This window comes from Sciurus carolinensis, chromosome 12 (genome assembly GCF_902686445.1).
Source record: "Sciurus carolinensis chromosome 12, mSciCar1.2, whole genome shotgun sequence".
NCBI lineage: Eukaryota > Metazoa > Chordata > Mammalia > Rodentia > Sciuridae > Sciurus > Sciurus carolinensis.
In genome coordinates, this window is record NC_062224.1 from 81,384,486 (window position 1) to 81,398,653 (window position 14,168).

Genomic DNA, 14,168 nt, shown 5'->3' on the forward strand with positions numbered 1-14,168 from the left:
CAGGGCTGATATAAGAGCCTGGATGTTCTGTGATATAGGACATTGAGTAGCCTCCACACTGGCTTGAGTGCAGAGGGAGGAGAGGTGGGGAAAGTCACCAAAAAGGTCCCCAGAGCTGGCGCCTGATGTCTCTTCTAAAGAGGAGCTACTCTCAAACCCAGCCAATCTCACCACGGGGCATCTGAGGCATCTAATTGTAGATGTCAAGAGACGGGAAGGTGTTCTGTGCTCTGGGCTGAGGGCACAGAGGCTGCCCCCAAATGTCTTCGGTCTCCACTCCTCTGGGTCCCCCAGCTGTCCCCGGCAGAGTTTGTTTACATCCACCGCAGTGGGACACCCACTTTCCCCAGCCCTACCAACCTCATCCTCCTCCCTTGAATAACAATTTTCTTCACACCTTGAGCAGACTTGACCTACCCACTCGTCATTCACAGCCCTCTGCATTTCCTGTCTCCAACCCAAAGGAAAACCCCAAATTTACTGTTATTATTTACCAACTCGATTGCCCCCTTACCCTAAGGTATGGAGACTCACCCCTGCTCTCAGCAGGATGGGCCCAGCCCATCACTGCCTCTACATTTACTATGGCAGCAACAGGGATATAATAACCTCTGATTAGAATGTACCTCTGAAAACGTCCTTCTCCCTTCTCTCCCCACCTCCCCCACCTCTCCTTCCTTCTTCCCCTTGGATTCTCATCGCTCTGATACTATAAATACAGGCAAAAACCTCAATTTCTCTGGAAGTTAAAGTTCCAGTTGGTTGGTTCTGAGCAGCGCTCTCTAGAGTTACAGGTATGTCTCCAGGCAGAAATCAACCTCCGCCCCCAATTCAGGAATCACAAGCTGAAGGGTGGGACATGATAACTTTAACAGCTGAGGGAATAAACAAGCCTCTCCTCCAAGGAGGACACTGGTGGAGCAGAGAACTTCCAGACCCTGGGATCCTGGACTGGGTTCCAGTCCATACCAACAGCTATGTGACCTCCAGTATCTCCCAGTCTCAGATCATTCCTTGCCCATGAAGCAGAGATTAAAAACCCATCCTGCCTGGTCTTTCCTCCCCTGCCAGTTCTGAGGATGGGGTAAGTCAAATGATCTGGAAGAGAAGCAATGGGGTCAGTAGACCAGGTTCTACTCTAGGTCCTACCATAAATCAGGTCATACTGTGATTTTTGAAGAGACTGCGTGGCTGGAACAAAGGTCTCTTTCAGCTCTGAGGTAGGGTACCTAGATTTCTGCCGGGGCCCTATCGCCCCCTCCTGGAATTATCAGGTATTACACCAACCTGCTCCCTTGGTCTCTCCCAGGATTGAAACCCAATTCATCACCACCCCTTCCTCCCAGGGCCCCACATGGGTGGTTCCCCCCAGACCGAGGATGCCAGCGCCTGACTGTGGCTATGAAGACCAAAGAATCATGTGCTGAAAAGCAGCTCAACTCCTGAGTCAGTATTTGGCCAAAGAGGAAGGGTTTCCCAGTCCTTGTCCCCCAACCCCCAACCCCCAACCCGCCTGCAGCTCTCAAAGAGGGCAGTAATCATGGCCCCCACACCAGATGCCTTCCCCGACCCTCCCCTTCCCAGGCACCACACTCTGCCCCCAGCGCATAAAACCTCTCTCCACAGATTGGAAGAACAGAGGTGAGCAACACGGGCCTGAGCCTCAGGAAGAAAGAGGAAAAAAAAAACTCTCAACTATTAAATCTGTTTAGTAAAGACAAATTCGTTCATACAAAACAACAGTTTACAACAGTCTGAGTGCTTGACACACCATCACAGACAAGGGCGGTGTTGTAGGCACCCAGGGCCCTGCCCCCAGGCCCAGAGAAGACCCAGAGGCCCTCCACCACCAGCCCCTGAGGGAGCCGCTCCCTCCTCCAGGGGGAGGAAGGAATGTGGGACCATGGCACTGAGGACTCTTCCCACGCTGCTGCTCCTCAATACTGGGGGCACCCCCTCTCCTCATAGGCCGAGTCAGGGGGGATACAGTGGCTAATGGGCAGGGGGCAGAGTGGGGACATCTTTGGTGCGAAGACTACCCCCACCCACTAGGCCACACAGTGGAAATTTGAGGGAGGGCCACAAAAGTGGTCCTACCCTTGCCCACAAAGAGTAGCTGGCTGATGCCCCAGAGCCCAGGAGACACCTGAAACACAGAAGCTCTGCAGTCTGACCTACCCGGGCTCACCCACGTGACCTGAGAGGCTGCCCACTGAGAAATAACTAAAAATTTAAGAAAAATAAACAAGAATGGGTTAATAATGGCAAGAAGGGGAAACAGAGGCTATTCCGGTAGGTCAGTGCCTCAAGAGGCCCTAGGACCAGCACTCCGGCAGGAGTCCTGAGGGTCCATCTTCACTCCTCTCTGCCTCCTGGAACCCAGTTAACAGGCCACGGAGGCCTGGCTCTGGGTCTGGACAGGCTTCCCAGGCACTTCGGCAGGCTCAGCACAGGCAGGGGTGGGAGGTTCTGCAGCCCCGCCTGCCCGGCCCCTTGAATGCAGTCCCAGGCACAGATCTGGGCACGCGCACATGCACACACACACGCACACTCACTCCTATCTGTCCAGCACACTGGTGACACCTGAGGGCTCTCCAGTAGAGGAGGTGGGTGGCAACCCTTCCAAGGGCAGCCTTGAGCCCCCAGAATGCCTGAGACAGTGGGGACCCAGGACTGTAGTGAGAAAACCGGGAGGGCAGAAGGGACAACACAGGGACACTCCCTGTAACAGTTTCCACAAATACCCTTGGACAAGCCCCAAACCTTTGCAGTATCCAGAGGGGAAGGTGTCTGGTAGAAAGGAAGGGGAAAAAGGGAAAGGACAACAAAAGAGGTTTCATAAAAACTCTAAGTCAAATCGCAGATAAAATTGCAAAATGAGCACAGGGGCGAGAGCTGCTTGCTCCCTCTCCGCAGCCTCCCAGGCCCTCCCTCTCTGGGGTGGCTGGGACCAAAGGCAGGACTCAGCTCCTGACGCTGTCCCAGGCTCCATGCAGCTGCAGAGGAGAGGAGGCAGAGTGGACAGTCTGTGTCTCTTCATTTAAAAAATAAATTCATGTTGAGTTATTGCTTGTCCTCCCGTGGGCAGGAGGGCTCAGCGGCTCAGTGGGCCAGGGCTGCAGCCTCCAGGGCCCGAGCCTTCTTCCGCCTCTTCAGAAGCAGAGGGTTGGACGCGTCTTCAATCTTTTTTATCTTGATTTGCTCGTAGTCGACACGCATTGTGGCCAAGGCACTGGTCATCTCCTCCTGAGGGCAGGGGCAGCAGAGGAATAGCACCAGGAAGGGAGAGAAAGAGAGCAAGCCAAAGGGCATGACGGTGTGCACAGAAGTGAGAGGCAACAGACGCGAGGCCAGGCAGGAGGAGGGTGCAGGGAGCGAAGACAGGCCCGTTAGGGGGTCCACACTGCTCACAGCAGCGTCGCCCCTTGCTGGGTTAGCAGAGCCTGGCTACTGCACTGCTGCTCTCCCAGGTCCCTCCTACAACCCTGCAGAAGATGACAGAGCCCTAGGCCTGGAGTCAGGAGCCCTGGGTCTGGTCCCAGTCAGTCACCAGCTATGTGACCTAGAACAAGTCATTCCCCCTCATTGGGCCTGTTTCCTCATCTGCAAAATGAGGAGATCATACCAAATGGTCTTTAAGGTACCTGTTAGGGACTGGGAGTAGAGGGTTTGTAGGAAATAGCTGCGGTGGAGTCTGAACAAGTATGCAAAACTTCTGCCTACAACCTCAGGGAAGTGGCTCAGAGTCACTGCTCCTGTTCCTGGGGAGACAACCCTCGGCAAGAACGCAGAACCTCTCTGCCAGCCAGGGCCACTGCTCACACTGGGCACTCCCTGCAAGGGGCCTCCCTGAGTCCTCCCACCCAGGTTCACCACTCACCTTGACATCCTCCCACCGTTCCTTGTCCTCCTTCAGGACTCGGCTGGTGTGCAGTGGAGTTTGAGGGACCTTTGTTGATTGCTGAGGGGAGAGAAAAGAGATCCAAGTGAAAGTCTGGGGCAGGTAAAGTCCTGCCTAAGGACCCGTCCTAAGGGACAACCCCTTAGACCCAGGTGTCCCTGTCTGCCAGGCTTACCATGATCCAGGGGTGGTTCATAAACTCTGTGATGGTCATTCTCTGAGTGGGCTCTGTTTTCAGCAGGTTCCGGATAAGCATCTTCACTGTGGGGTGGGCGGGGACAGAGACAGCTCAGGGTTCATCCCCCATTCTTCTCCTCACTTTTCAGAGGAAACCAGGCTCAAAAGGGGGTCCCATGGAGGCAGATTGCCCAACAGCAAAGGCCCAAGGACCACTATGCTGTACCACCTGACAGGCCCAACCCAGCCCCACAGCCCTAGTCCTGCCCAGGCCCATCACACGGGCTGGCCACACCCAGCAGGTGTAGGCCCAGATGCAGGCCCACAGTGCCACCGTCATGTGAGACAGATGCCCACACATGCGTGCACACATGCACATGCATGTATGTACACACAAACACAGGCTCTTCCCCTGTCCCAGGAAGCTGGGTTCCTACCTTCCTCTGATACTTCTGACCACTCTGGGTTGGGAAATTCATACTGGCCCATTCGGATGCGAGTCTTCATGCCCGGAGAGATAGCAAGGCCGTGGTTGGAATAGAAGGGGGGATACCCACAGAGCCTGTGGCAAACAGAGGCAGGAAGAAAGGGAGAGACTAGCTGTTATTTAGAGGCCCTGTGCCAGGAACAGAGTGAGAAACAGGCTCTTCTCCTTCTAAAGGTCACAAGGGACTCACTGACACAGGCACAACATACAAAGCCAAGGACTGAGTCCGGGAATCCAACACACCAAGTACCTTAACCACACACATCTAGCCCTTGAGTTAGTTCCTCCCCACCACATAGCAGTCAGAACCCACTAAGCACCGAGAGAAGGGGCATGCAGGGGATTCCCAGGGAATCTCCCGTCCACAGCAGAGTGCCAACGTTCACCTCTTCCTCTTACCCTGGAGAGGCACAAACCTCCCTGGCTCCCTGCCCTGCTACAGCCCGACCCGCCCTGGCCCCTTCCCAGCACACTCACAGAATGTACATGATGACACCTAAGGACCACATGTCACAGGACTTGTCATACTTCTCTGGGCCCAGCACTTCTGGAGCTACAAAACAAAGATCAGCATGGATGGGAACAGTGTGACCTACCCGTTTCTGTGGGTGATGCTCTCCATACAATCCTCTGGCCCAACATGACGGGACAACAGCGGGAGTGGGAGGAGGGGAGCAGAAGACTCCCCTCCAGGCAGGAATGAACCTGCAGTCAGCATCTTGACCCGAAAGCATTCCCAAACCACAGACTTCCAGACTCATGCCAGCCAGGTAATTTTACAAACATGCCTTGGGAGCTTATTCTGTGCCTGTTAGCTGAACCAAATCTGAGTCCCAGACTCCACCGACAACCTAACGGAAGTGATGGTTTTTCTCAGGAATAGAGCTCAGGCACCAAATCCTGCCCATGATTCCAGGCAGAGGATTTCCACCATACCTTGATCCTAGCTGAACTGTGGCACTCCTATTGTTTTTTGTTTATTGGTTGGTTTTTTGTTTTTTTGTTTTTTGGTATTTGCTAGGGCTGAGGATGGAACCCAAGGCCTCACACATGCTGGGCAAGCACTCCACCACTGAGCTACAAACCCAGCCCTGAAAACCCTACTTCTGATGGGATCCTACCAAAACCAGCATCAGAAAAGGTTGAAAGACTCTCCCAGAACCTGTAAGAGGAGGGGTTGAGAAAAGTTCTGGGGAAACACGAGGTACCGGGCCCTCCTCTGGACTTACCCACATAGTACGGCGTATAACAAGGAGTGGTCAAAGAGTTATGGCTGGTGGTTTCCTTGGCAAAGCCAAAATCAGTGAGTTTCAGAATGGCATTGGGCCTTTTAGAGGTGTACAAGAGATTCTCGGGCTACAGAAAGAGAGACAGGTAAGTGACCACCCTCGGTGAACCCAGGAGGCACCGTCGGCATCCCAGAGGGTGATGCCTGCTCCCTTCCACCCACCCAAGAGCCACTCGTCCAGCTCCAGTGCTGCACACGTGGGGACACGGAGCTCAAGACAACACCAGGACAGGACGGGGCAGCATGAACACTACCAGGACAGAAAAACCAAGGTGCTGATAGGGGCAGCCCAAGTCTGAGTGTGACCAGAGAGGGCTTGGCTACTGGGTTTGCAGTTTGTCCATGGGCAAAGAAAGCAGGACCTCACCGAGGACAGAATGACACGCTAACCCATTCCACACTCAGAAACCAGGCACCCAGGGTACAGAGTGACTCTGGCAACCCTCCCACGGTCCTGCCCCACAGCCTGCCAAGTACCCAAGCACGGGACACAAACAGCTGGTACCTTGACATCCCGATGAGCAATGTTGATTGAGTGCAAATACTGAATGGCTTCACCAATGCTCTTCATGATTTCTGACGCTTCTAGAGAGGAGGGGTGGAAGTGTGGAAGAGAGTCTCAAAGATGTGTCATCAGCCCACCCATGCAGCCTGAGGCCTCACACCCAGCACCCACCCCCAGAAACAGAAACCAGGAGATGTCCTCATCAACTGAAGTGACACCTCTGGCAGTGAGCTGAGGAGGCAGCAGCTTCAGCCTCTTTCCCAAAAGCAGTTCCTGCAGAAGCCCTCGGTCCCCCACTGCCCTACCCACCCAAGCCCGTCCCCACAACAGACCCTTTCTACCTCTTTCTGTGAACGCTTGGTCTCCTCGGTCCTGGATTCGGCTAAATAGTTCTCCACCATCCAAACTGAAAGAAAACCCACCTTCAGATCTGGGGAATGCAACAGCCCACTGCCACGCTCCACTGTCCCCGAAGGAAGCCAAGCATGTACATGCCAAGCTTCAGGTGTACACTGGGCTGTGCTCAGAGGGAGAGGCGCCTGAGCAAGGTGGGGACAGACTGGGCCAGAACACACAATGGCAACTGCTTACCACTCCATGACAATCAGCAGGCACTTCCTGCCTGCATAGAGGTTCTCGTAGACGTCCACGATGCGCACGATGTGTGGGCACTGGGAGGCACGCCAGTGCAGCTCCACCTCCCTGCGGGCCTTGGGGCAGTCCTGGAGCATCTGCAAGAGAGCACCTCCTCAGTGATGCAGGCTCTGCAGGGGATGCCCCCACCCCAAACCCCAGCGTTCCCATGCTGATCCCAAACCCCACACTCACCACCATCCCAGTCCCACCCCAAAGGCATGGCGACTCCTCCTGGATCCTGAAAGGACTCTCCACATGACCCCTCCATGGCCTCAACAGTTAGGTGGAGATCAGCCCTTGGGCCAAACAAGGGCACGAAGTCTACAGAAGAAGGAAGCCGTTGGGTATCAGAGGACCACAGTGAAGGAAATGTGGGGAGAAAAAAAAGACTTGAGAAGAACCAATACGATAATGGGAAGGGGCCTGGAGAAGAGAGACTCCAGAATCAGCAGGAAAAGGCACCCCAAGATCACTCACACCTGCACACCAGATCCAGAAAAACACCTTTTTACCCACAGTTGACTCCACTCAACCAGCAGATGGCCTCCAGAGTCAGCCTATTGTTGGTCTGAATCCCCATTCATACCAGCTTTGCAACCTTAAGCAAGTAACACCGAGTCAGAACCCTTTTCTTCCCTGGACCAGGTGTCTAGATACTAAAGGAAGCCGCACCTTCCCTAGCCTCAGGAGCTGAACTTTGGCTAGTCTGAGCCAGTCTCACTGGTTCCATTCCTTTTGCTAGTTACTGGCTTGGGAACAAGCCTAAGACCCAAATGACCCAGAAGAGCTTGAGGAAATCTACTCAGAGACTGCCACCAAAGAGAAAAGGATAAACCAACATGCTGAGGAAAGCAAACAGGAAAATGGCAGCTACTTAGATCCCTGTTGATATCACCAAGAATCCCTAATGACTCTTTTTCGTAAGATAAAAAACTTTCCTAACTGTTGAAGTTGTTTTTAGTAGAACTTTCTTACTGTTCGGAGCCAAAAGTATCCTGATATACCTCTCCTGTGTAAAGTGGGGGTAACAGCTTCTTTTTCACAGATATGTTGTAAGAGTCAAATATTTCTGCAAAGCACCTAGCAGAGTGTCTGACATGTGCTCAATAGCTGTCATTTTTATTACAGATGCCAAAATAATTGAGGCAAGGATCCTCATGGGCTTCTCATTTTCATGAGAATTCAAGATCAGCCCTATGTAGTACTCACTTCAACTGCTTTGGACACTTCAAGGGCTGGGGTGTCAGGGAGACAGGGAAGTTGGAAAGCAAACAGACAGGCAGAAGGAAGTCACCCAGTCAGGTGAAATGACAAGAATCGGGCACTGACTGACCAAGATGGAGTACAGCTAGGGGTGGGTGAGTGAGGTCCAAGAGGCTTGCTGGAAAGCACATGAGGCCTGGTAAGTAAGACCAGATGACCAAGATGGAGCCAGATTACAGTGAAAGGCAAACACAGGAATTTGCAACAATAAAACCAGCATGCATTTACACTATGGCCCATGATACACTGGGCCTTTTCTAGTTATATAACAATTACCATTTTATAGGATGAAAAAACTGAGGCTCAGAGAAATAGTTTTCCCAAAGCTGAGTTTCTGGGAGAAGAAAGACCCAGAACTGGAATCCAGGCCTGACAGATTCCAAAGTCCAAGCTTTTCCACCATACTACCCAGTTTTGCTTTGCTTTGTTGTTGTTGTTCAGTACTACAGATTGAACCCAGGGCACTTAACCACTGAGCCACATCCCACTCCTTTTTATTTTATATTTTTAAATTATGGGACAGGATCTCAAAGTTGTTTAGTGGCTCACTATATTGCTGAGGCTGGCTTTGAACTCACAATCCCTCCTGCCTCTGCCTCCCAAGTCACTGGTATTACAGGCGTGTACCACCATGCCCATCTTACTACCTGGATTTTAAGAGGAGGCCAGAAGCTGAAACTTTCCAGAGTGACTTCAGACAGACAATTCCCCAAACAGGTATCCAGAAAGAATCAACTACATAGCTCAGTCTTCCTTGGAGTACTCAGAGCCAGTAGTTGCAGGAGGCAAGGTCCCCATGGGGTAACACTGCCACCTTGTGGCCACATGGGACACTGCACAGGTCCTGAGTTCTACTTTTTACTTTATTCATTTGGATCAACCAAGAAAGTTTATTTCACTTTCTTATACTCTGAGAAGAGTAGGAGGAGGCACTGGCTGATCTCATGTGTCTGTAATTCAATTCAACAAGCATTTACTGAGCTCCTACTGCAGGCCTTGCTGAATGTCAAGGCCAAATGGTGCCCCAATCTGAAAGTTCAAAACAGTTGGGTAGAGAGGGAGGACATGAGAAGAAGGAGACACAGTAAGTTCTCATTATCTGTCCCTCTCTTCCTGTTCTCCATCAAGGTGTGGGACTGAGGTAAAAGGAGACGCCCACGCAGAACTCATCCCCACATCTGCAGGGGAAACAGAAGGGTAGCTAAGGCACTGCCAGATCCTCTGGCATCAGGAAGAAAAAAAAGATGGCCACCCACTACACCTGCCATGGGGCCAAGGTAGAAGAAATCCTGAAAAGGCTAAAGGTACATGAATATGAGTTAAGAAAGAATTTCTCAGATAATGGAAGCTTTGATTTGACATCCCAGAACACATTCGTCTGGGGATCAAATGTGACCCTAGCATTGGTTTCAATGGCCTGGGCTTCTAGATAGTTCTGGGCAGGTCAGGTTTCAGCATCACAGACAAGAAGAGCAGGACAGAGTGTGTTGGGGCCAAATACGGAATCAGCAAAGAAGAGACCATGCGTGGTTCCAGCAGAAGTAAGATGAGATCATCCATCCTGGCAAACGAATTCCCATTTCTATCCAAAAAGACCAGTAAAAAGTTCTCAGTGAAATGCTTTCTTTAAAAAATGCTGGGCTGGGGAGATAGCTCAGTTGGTAGAGTGCTTGCCTTGCATGCACAAGGCCCTGGGTTCGATCCCCAGCACCACAAAAAAAAAAAAAAAAAAAAAAAAATGCTTATAATTCAGTGAGCTTATGTACTATAAGAGTGCTAAGTTCAAAGGGCTCAGGAGCAAACGCCTCCAGAGCCTCGCAGGAGCGATCTCTGTCGCCCTCTACAGGCACAAAGGAACAGAGGCCCAGAGAAGAGGAGTCAAAAGCTGTCAAATTTACTCAGATGCAACTGTGGTTGTGGATTTACAGCCAGGAGAGACTTGGGCCCTGATCTGGAATTTGTTAATACCTGGTTGCACAGCCTTTCTGAGCCTGTTCCAAGTGTAGAAGGCATGGGGCAATGAGACCTGCCTAGCTTCCTTCTCACAAAGCCCTTGTGAGCAGTTAATGAAATAAAGCCTCTAAAGGGTTTTATCATCAGGAAGACACTCACCACTGCAAGTCATAGCATTGCTGCCACAGCAGCAGGGTCACGGTTGAGCTGAGGCCAGAGCTGGCAGGATGGCAGTAGCCTGGCTTCTGTCTTTAGCCCAGTGGCTACCACCTGGGCCTCACCTCCCTGTTCTAACAGCCAGAGGTATGCTCAGTGAGGATGCACCAAGGCCAAGCCTGAGTACACATCTCTGGTACCCCTGAATTTGGAGCACTCAATGCAAGTTCTACTCTCTCTGCCATTGACAGGTGCACAACACGAAGCAAAAGAGAATTTGCCATCAGAATGTCTGGTTCACAGCACACTTCCAGACTTAGAAATTCTTCATCTGCTAGAAAGGGCAAGTTCGTGTAGCACAATGAACCTGACCTGACCTTTGAAACCCCGTGCAAAACTGCATGCATTTGGAGTTCCAGTTCTGCATTTTTTGCTTTCAGGAAGCAAATCTACCTTGCTGATCTTCATCTGTCAAACTACATATAATTTTGTGAAATAATATTCTTACAGGTACTTTTTGCTTTTAAAAAACATTTTACTATTTTGCTTATTTGTGCCTTATCTCCCCAACATTTCTGAAGGGCAAGGTTTCCTATTATTTCTGTTTGACTGCTCCCATCTTCCCCTCACCCAGGGGTATGTGGATTTTTAGTTTTTCCCTACATTAGGGAAAAGGCATTTCTGAGCACAATCCTTGTCCTGTTGCTTCTTCTCTCTATGTATCTAAACTCTGTCCATGGGGGCCCCCACTAAAGGGACTGTGAGAGGGGCTGCAAGAGGTCTATCCTCCATGAAGTGACTTGGAAAGCAGAATATTCTTTTTTTTTTAAATATTTGTATTAGTTGTTGATGAACCTTTATTTATTCATTTGTTATGTGGTGCTGAGAATTGAACCCAGTGCCTCACACATGCTAGCAAGTGCTCTACCACTGAGCCACAATCCCAGCACCAGAATATTCTTAATTCTTAAACAGAAGAATTTTTCAAGAAGACTGGTAACTGATATCTATCCAGGCACATGTTTATCAGAAATCTATGACTGGATATGAAAATCAAGCAAGCCATGAAAGCAAGACCTTCCAATTGGTCAGGCAGGTTGGCTGATGTCATTGGGCAGAGCCATGAAGTGCCAAAGATACTTGCAGACAAGTGTGGAAGACAAAAAGCCTGGAGAGAGGAGTCAGGAATGTGCTAATCTGGAATTCAGGACTAAGTAAAGAACAGCGGGGGAGGTGGCCTGTGCTCCCAGCCAGAGGGAGATAGGGAAAGTGCACAGAGCTTCCAGGGGGTTGCCAGGGGCCACCAACAAAGTGAGCGAGGGCAGCAGGTAAACAACCAAAGCCAAGAAAGTCACCTGGGAAAGGTCCTCTGGCATGGACAGCGGAGGCCAAATGGCCTGGGACCACGATTCTAGGACCATGGTTCTGGGGACCATGGATCTGAGGACCATGGACAAGAAGAAGGAAGGGTCTTCCTACTAAAAGTCACAGGCCTTTAGTCACAAAGTGCTTGCAAGGAATAAAAAGCATGAAACCCATGCTAAGCCTGGAACTAATACTGTGACTTGCCTCTGTCCCACAGAATCTGTGTCTGAAATTCTCCTGCGCTAGAGAAAGGTTAATTGCTACATGTGCTACACTGCAGTGCAATAGCCTAGGTCACCTGCCAAGTGTGGCAGGGGTCAGGACCAGGTCACAGAGCCCACTGCCTGGGGACTCCAGTACAGTGGCAGTGAGAGAGACATAGGAGCTGCCCCAAAATAGTTCCCGACCTCTTCAGAGGGGAAAGGGACAAGGCCTTCAATTCAGGTTGTACCTGGTCTCATTTATCTCCCCTCCCACTTCCATCACAGGGTCCCCTAAAAAGACATTCTAAGCCAAGCTGAAAGCCAGAAAAAAGGAAGGAAATCAGGGAGACCTGGGCCTCAGGTGCTACTCACCAGCTATGCAGATAAGAGGGTAGAACTGGAAGAACAAACCCAGACCCCAAGGATCATCTCTCACAAGTGCTGCTCCTCACTAACTGTGTGGACTCAGATGTTTTTAGCCCCTTCGTGCCTCAGTTTCCTTATGGGTCAAATGGGATAACAGTCCCTACCTCATCTGATGGGGTCACCATATTAAATGACTTAACGCATACACAATATGTAATTTACCTTGTGCACAGTGATCACTGCAGTAGCTGGCTTTTATTATTCTGCTCCCCGCTACCATGTGTTAGTCACACTGGGTGGGCAACTGGGATCCTGATCCCGTCCATTTCACTTACAGGGTTATTCATAGCTCTGGGCAGTGATGGGGGCCCAGGATACAGGGAGGGAAGCAGGCTTTGGCATGGTAGCCCTAAGCTTTTCCTCCCTATACACTACCTGAGCTGGGCAGCTGGAGGTAGGGTGTGTATACAACAAGGGAAGGAAGACATCCCTTCCCAAGACTGATTCTGATTCGGTGCTAAGAATGATGGTCTGATTCAGGAACCAAGTGCTTCAGTGGGGTGTGGTGCCCACTGTTCCACAGACCTCTGCACACACACACCCAAGGCAGCTGGGGTCAGGAAAGCCCTGTGTGTCGAGTACTAAGCTCGCTAGCTTTCAGATCAGAACAGATACCTCTTCTTCTGCACCACATGAAGGATGGCTGGCCTGGATGCTTTGCAAATGTAAAGAAAAGAGGAGGTTTGGGAGGGGAGCCACTGCCAGCACTGTCCTGAGCACAGTGCTCAAGGGGGCAGCATGTCCAAGAGGGGCTGGCAGCTCCTTGGGAAAAGGCTAGGTACTTCTGGGGGGTGGGGGACAGCTCACCTGCTCACACCTATCCTAGATGCCTACTCTGGGAGGGGACATCCTATTTTAAAACTAAGATAACTTGCTGTAGAAGGATTAGTTCAAGGTCTTTCAGCCAGTTGTCTGTAGCAGGGCTGGAACTGGAACTCTGCTCGTGCAGCTCCTAAAGCCCCTTCCCACCACCCCATGGTAAAAGGTAGTTTGCCCAAGACTATCCATGACATCAGCGGCCAGTAATGAGCTGAGAATGCACTAAGTGCAGACCCTCTGCTGTTGAAATTCCACTTGGGCAATTTTATCCTAAAGTACTAATCACAGGTGCAGCTTTAAGGGGATATAGTTCAACAGTTATTCACCTTAACTAGAAATGGCTGACAACTCAATGCCCAGCAACAAACAGAATGCTCTTTTAAAAAGTGAGTGTATCAACATTTCAAACACAGTGTATATGGCTCTAGTTACTAAGTGCATTACAGGCTGCAGAGGAGCACCTGTTAGCTAGACTAGGACTTCTCTTACCAGATGCTGAGCAATGGCATTGTTCCAGTGGGATGACTCCATGCTGCCCTCTGCAGGGCAAACATGGCGGATAGCACGCTGATGGTGTCACCCACAGAACAGTGATGGGGATGGTGCCAAGTTCTTACAGTTGTCACAGCCAGTGGTTCTCAAAGTGGGGTTCGTGGCACCTGTTATAAATGCAGAATCTGGACCCCACAGGGTCCTCTTGAATTGGAAATTCCAGGTTGGGTACTAGCAAGCTGTCTTTCAAACCCTCTAGGTGACTGGGATGGGAGCTCAATTTTGACAGCCATTGGCATTAGCTGTCCTGGGGTCTAATTTGTTGATTTTCTCTACCACCAGAATCCTAGTTTGCTGAGCTTAAGTTTAGTCATATATATATATATATATATATGAATGAGACCTACATTAAGTTTGAGAAGCAGAGGACCCTATAAATGTGTATGGCCCAAGCCAAGAGCTGCCTAACAAAAACCTTTGTGCTTAAGTAGTTTGTA

At 50.7% G+C, this 14,168-nt stretch overlaps 1 protein-coding gene across 3 annotated transcripts in view; it reads right to left on the minus strand.

Annotated features, from left to right (window-relative positions):
• Positions 1-1,693: 1,693 nt before the first annotated feature.
• Positions 1,694-14,168, minus strand: part of Mapkapk2 (MAPK activated protein kinase 2) — a 44,525-nt gene continuing 32,050 nt past the window's right edge. For 2 of the 3 annotated variants that reach the window (XM_047521437.1, XM_047521439.1), the window contains 9 exons: positions 6,950-7,089; positions 6,691-6,764; positions 6,359-6,438; positions 5,795-5,921; positions 5,043-5,118; positions 4,516-4,640; positions 4,077-4,162; positions 3,881-3,961; positions 1,694-3,246 (listed from right to left, as the gene is read on the minus strand). In XM_047521437.1, coding sequence (XP_047377393.1) covers positions 3,103-3,246; positions 3,881-3,961; positions 4,077-4,162; positions 4,516-4,640; positions 5,043-5,118; positions 5,795-5,921; positions 6,359-6,438; positions 6,691-6,764; positions 6,950-7,089 — 933 coding nt within the window. In that variant the 3' untranslated portion in view covers positions 1,694-3,102. The remainder of the gene's footprint in view (positions 3,247-3,880; positions 3,962-4,076; positions 4,163-4,515; positions 4,641-5,042; positions 5,119-5,794; positions 5,922-6,358; positions 6,439-6,690; positions 6,765-6,949; positions 7,090-14,168) is intronic. The other variant, XM_047521438.1, reaches the window with a different exon arrangement.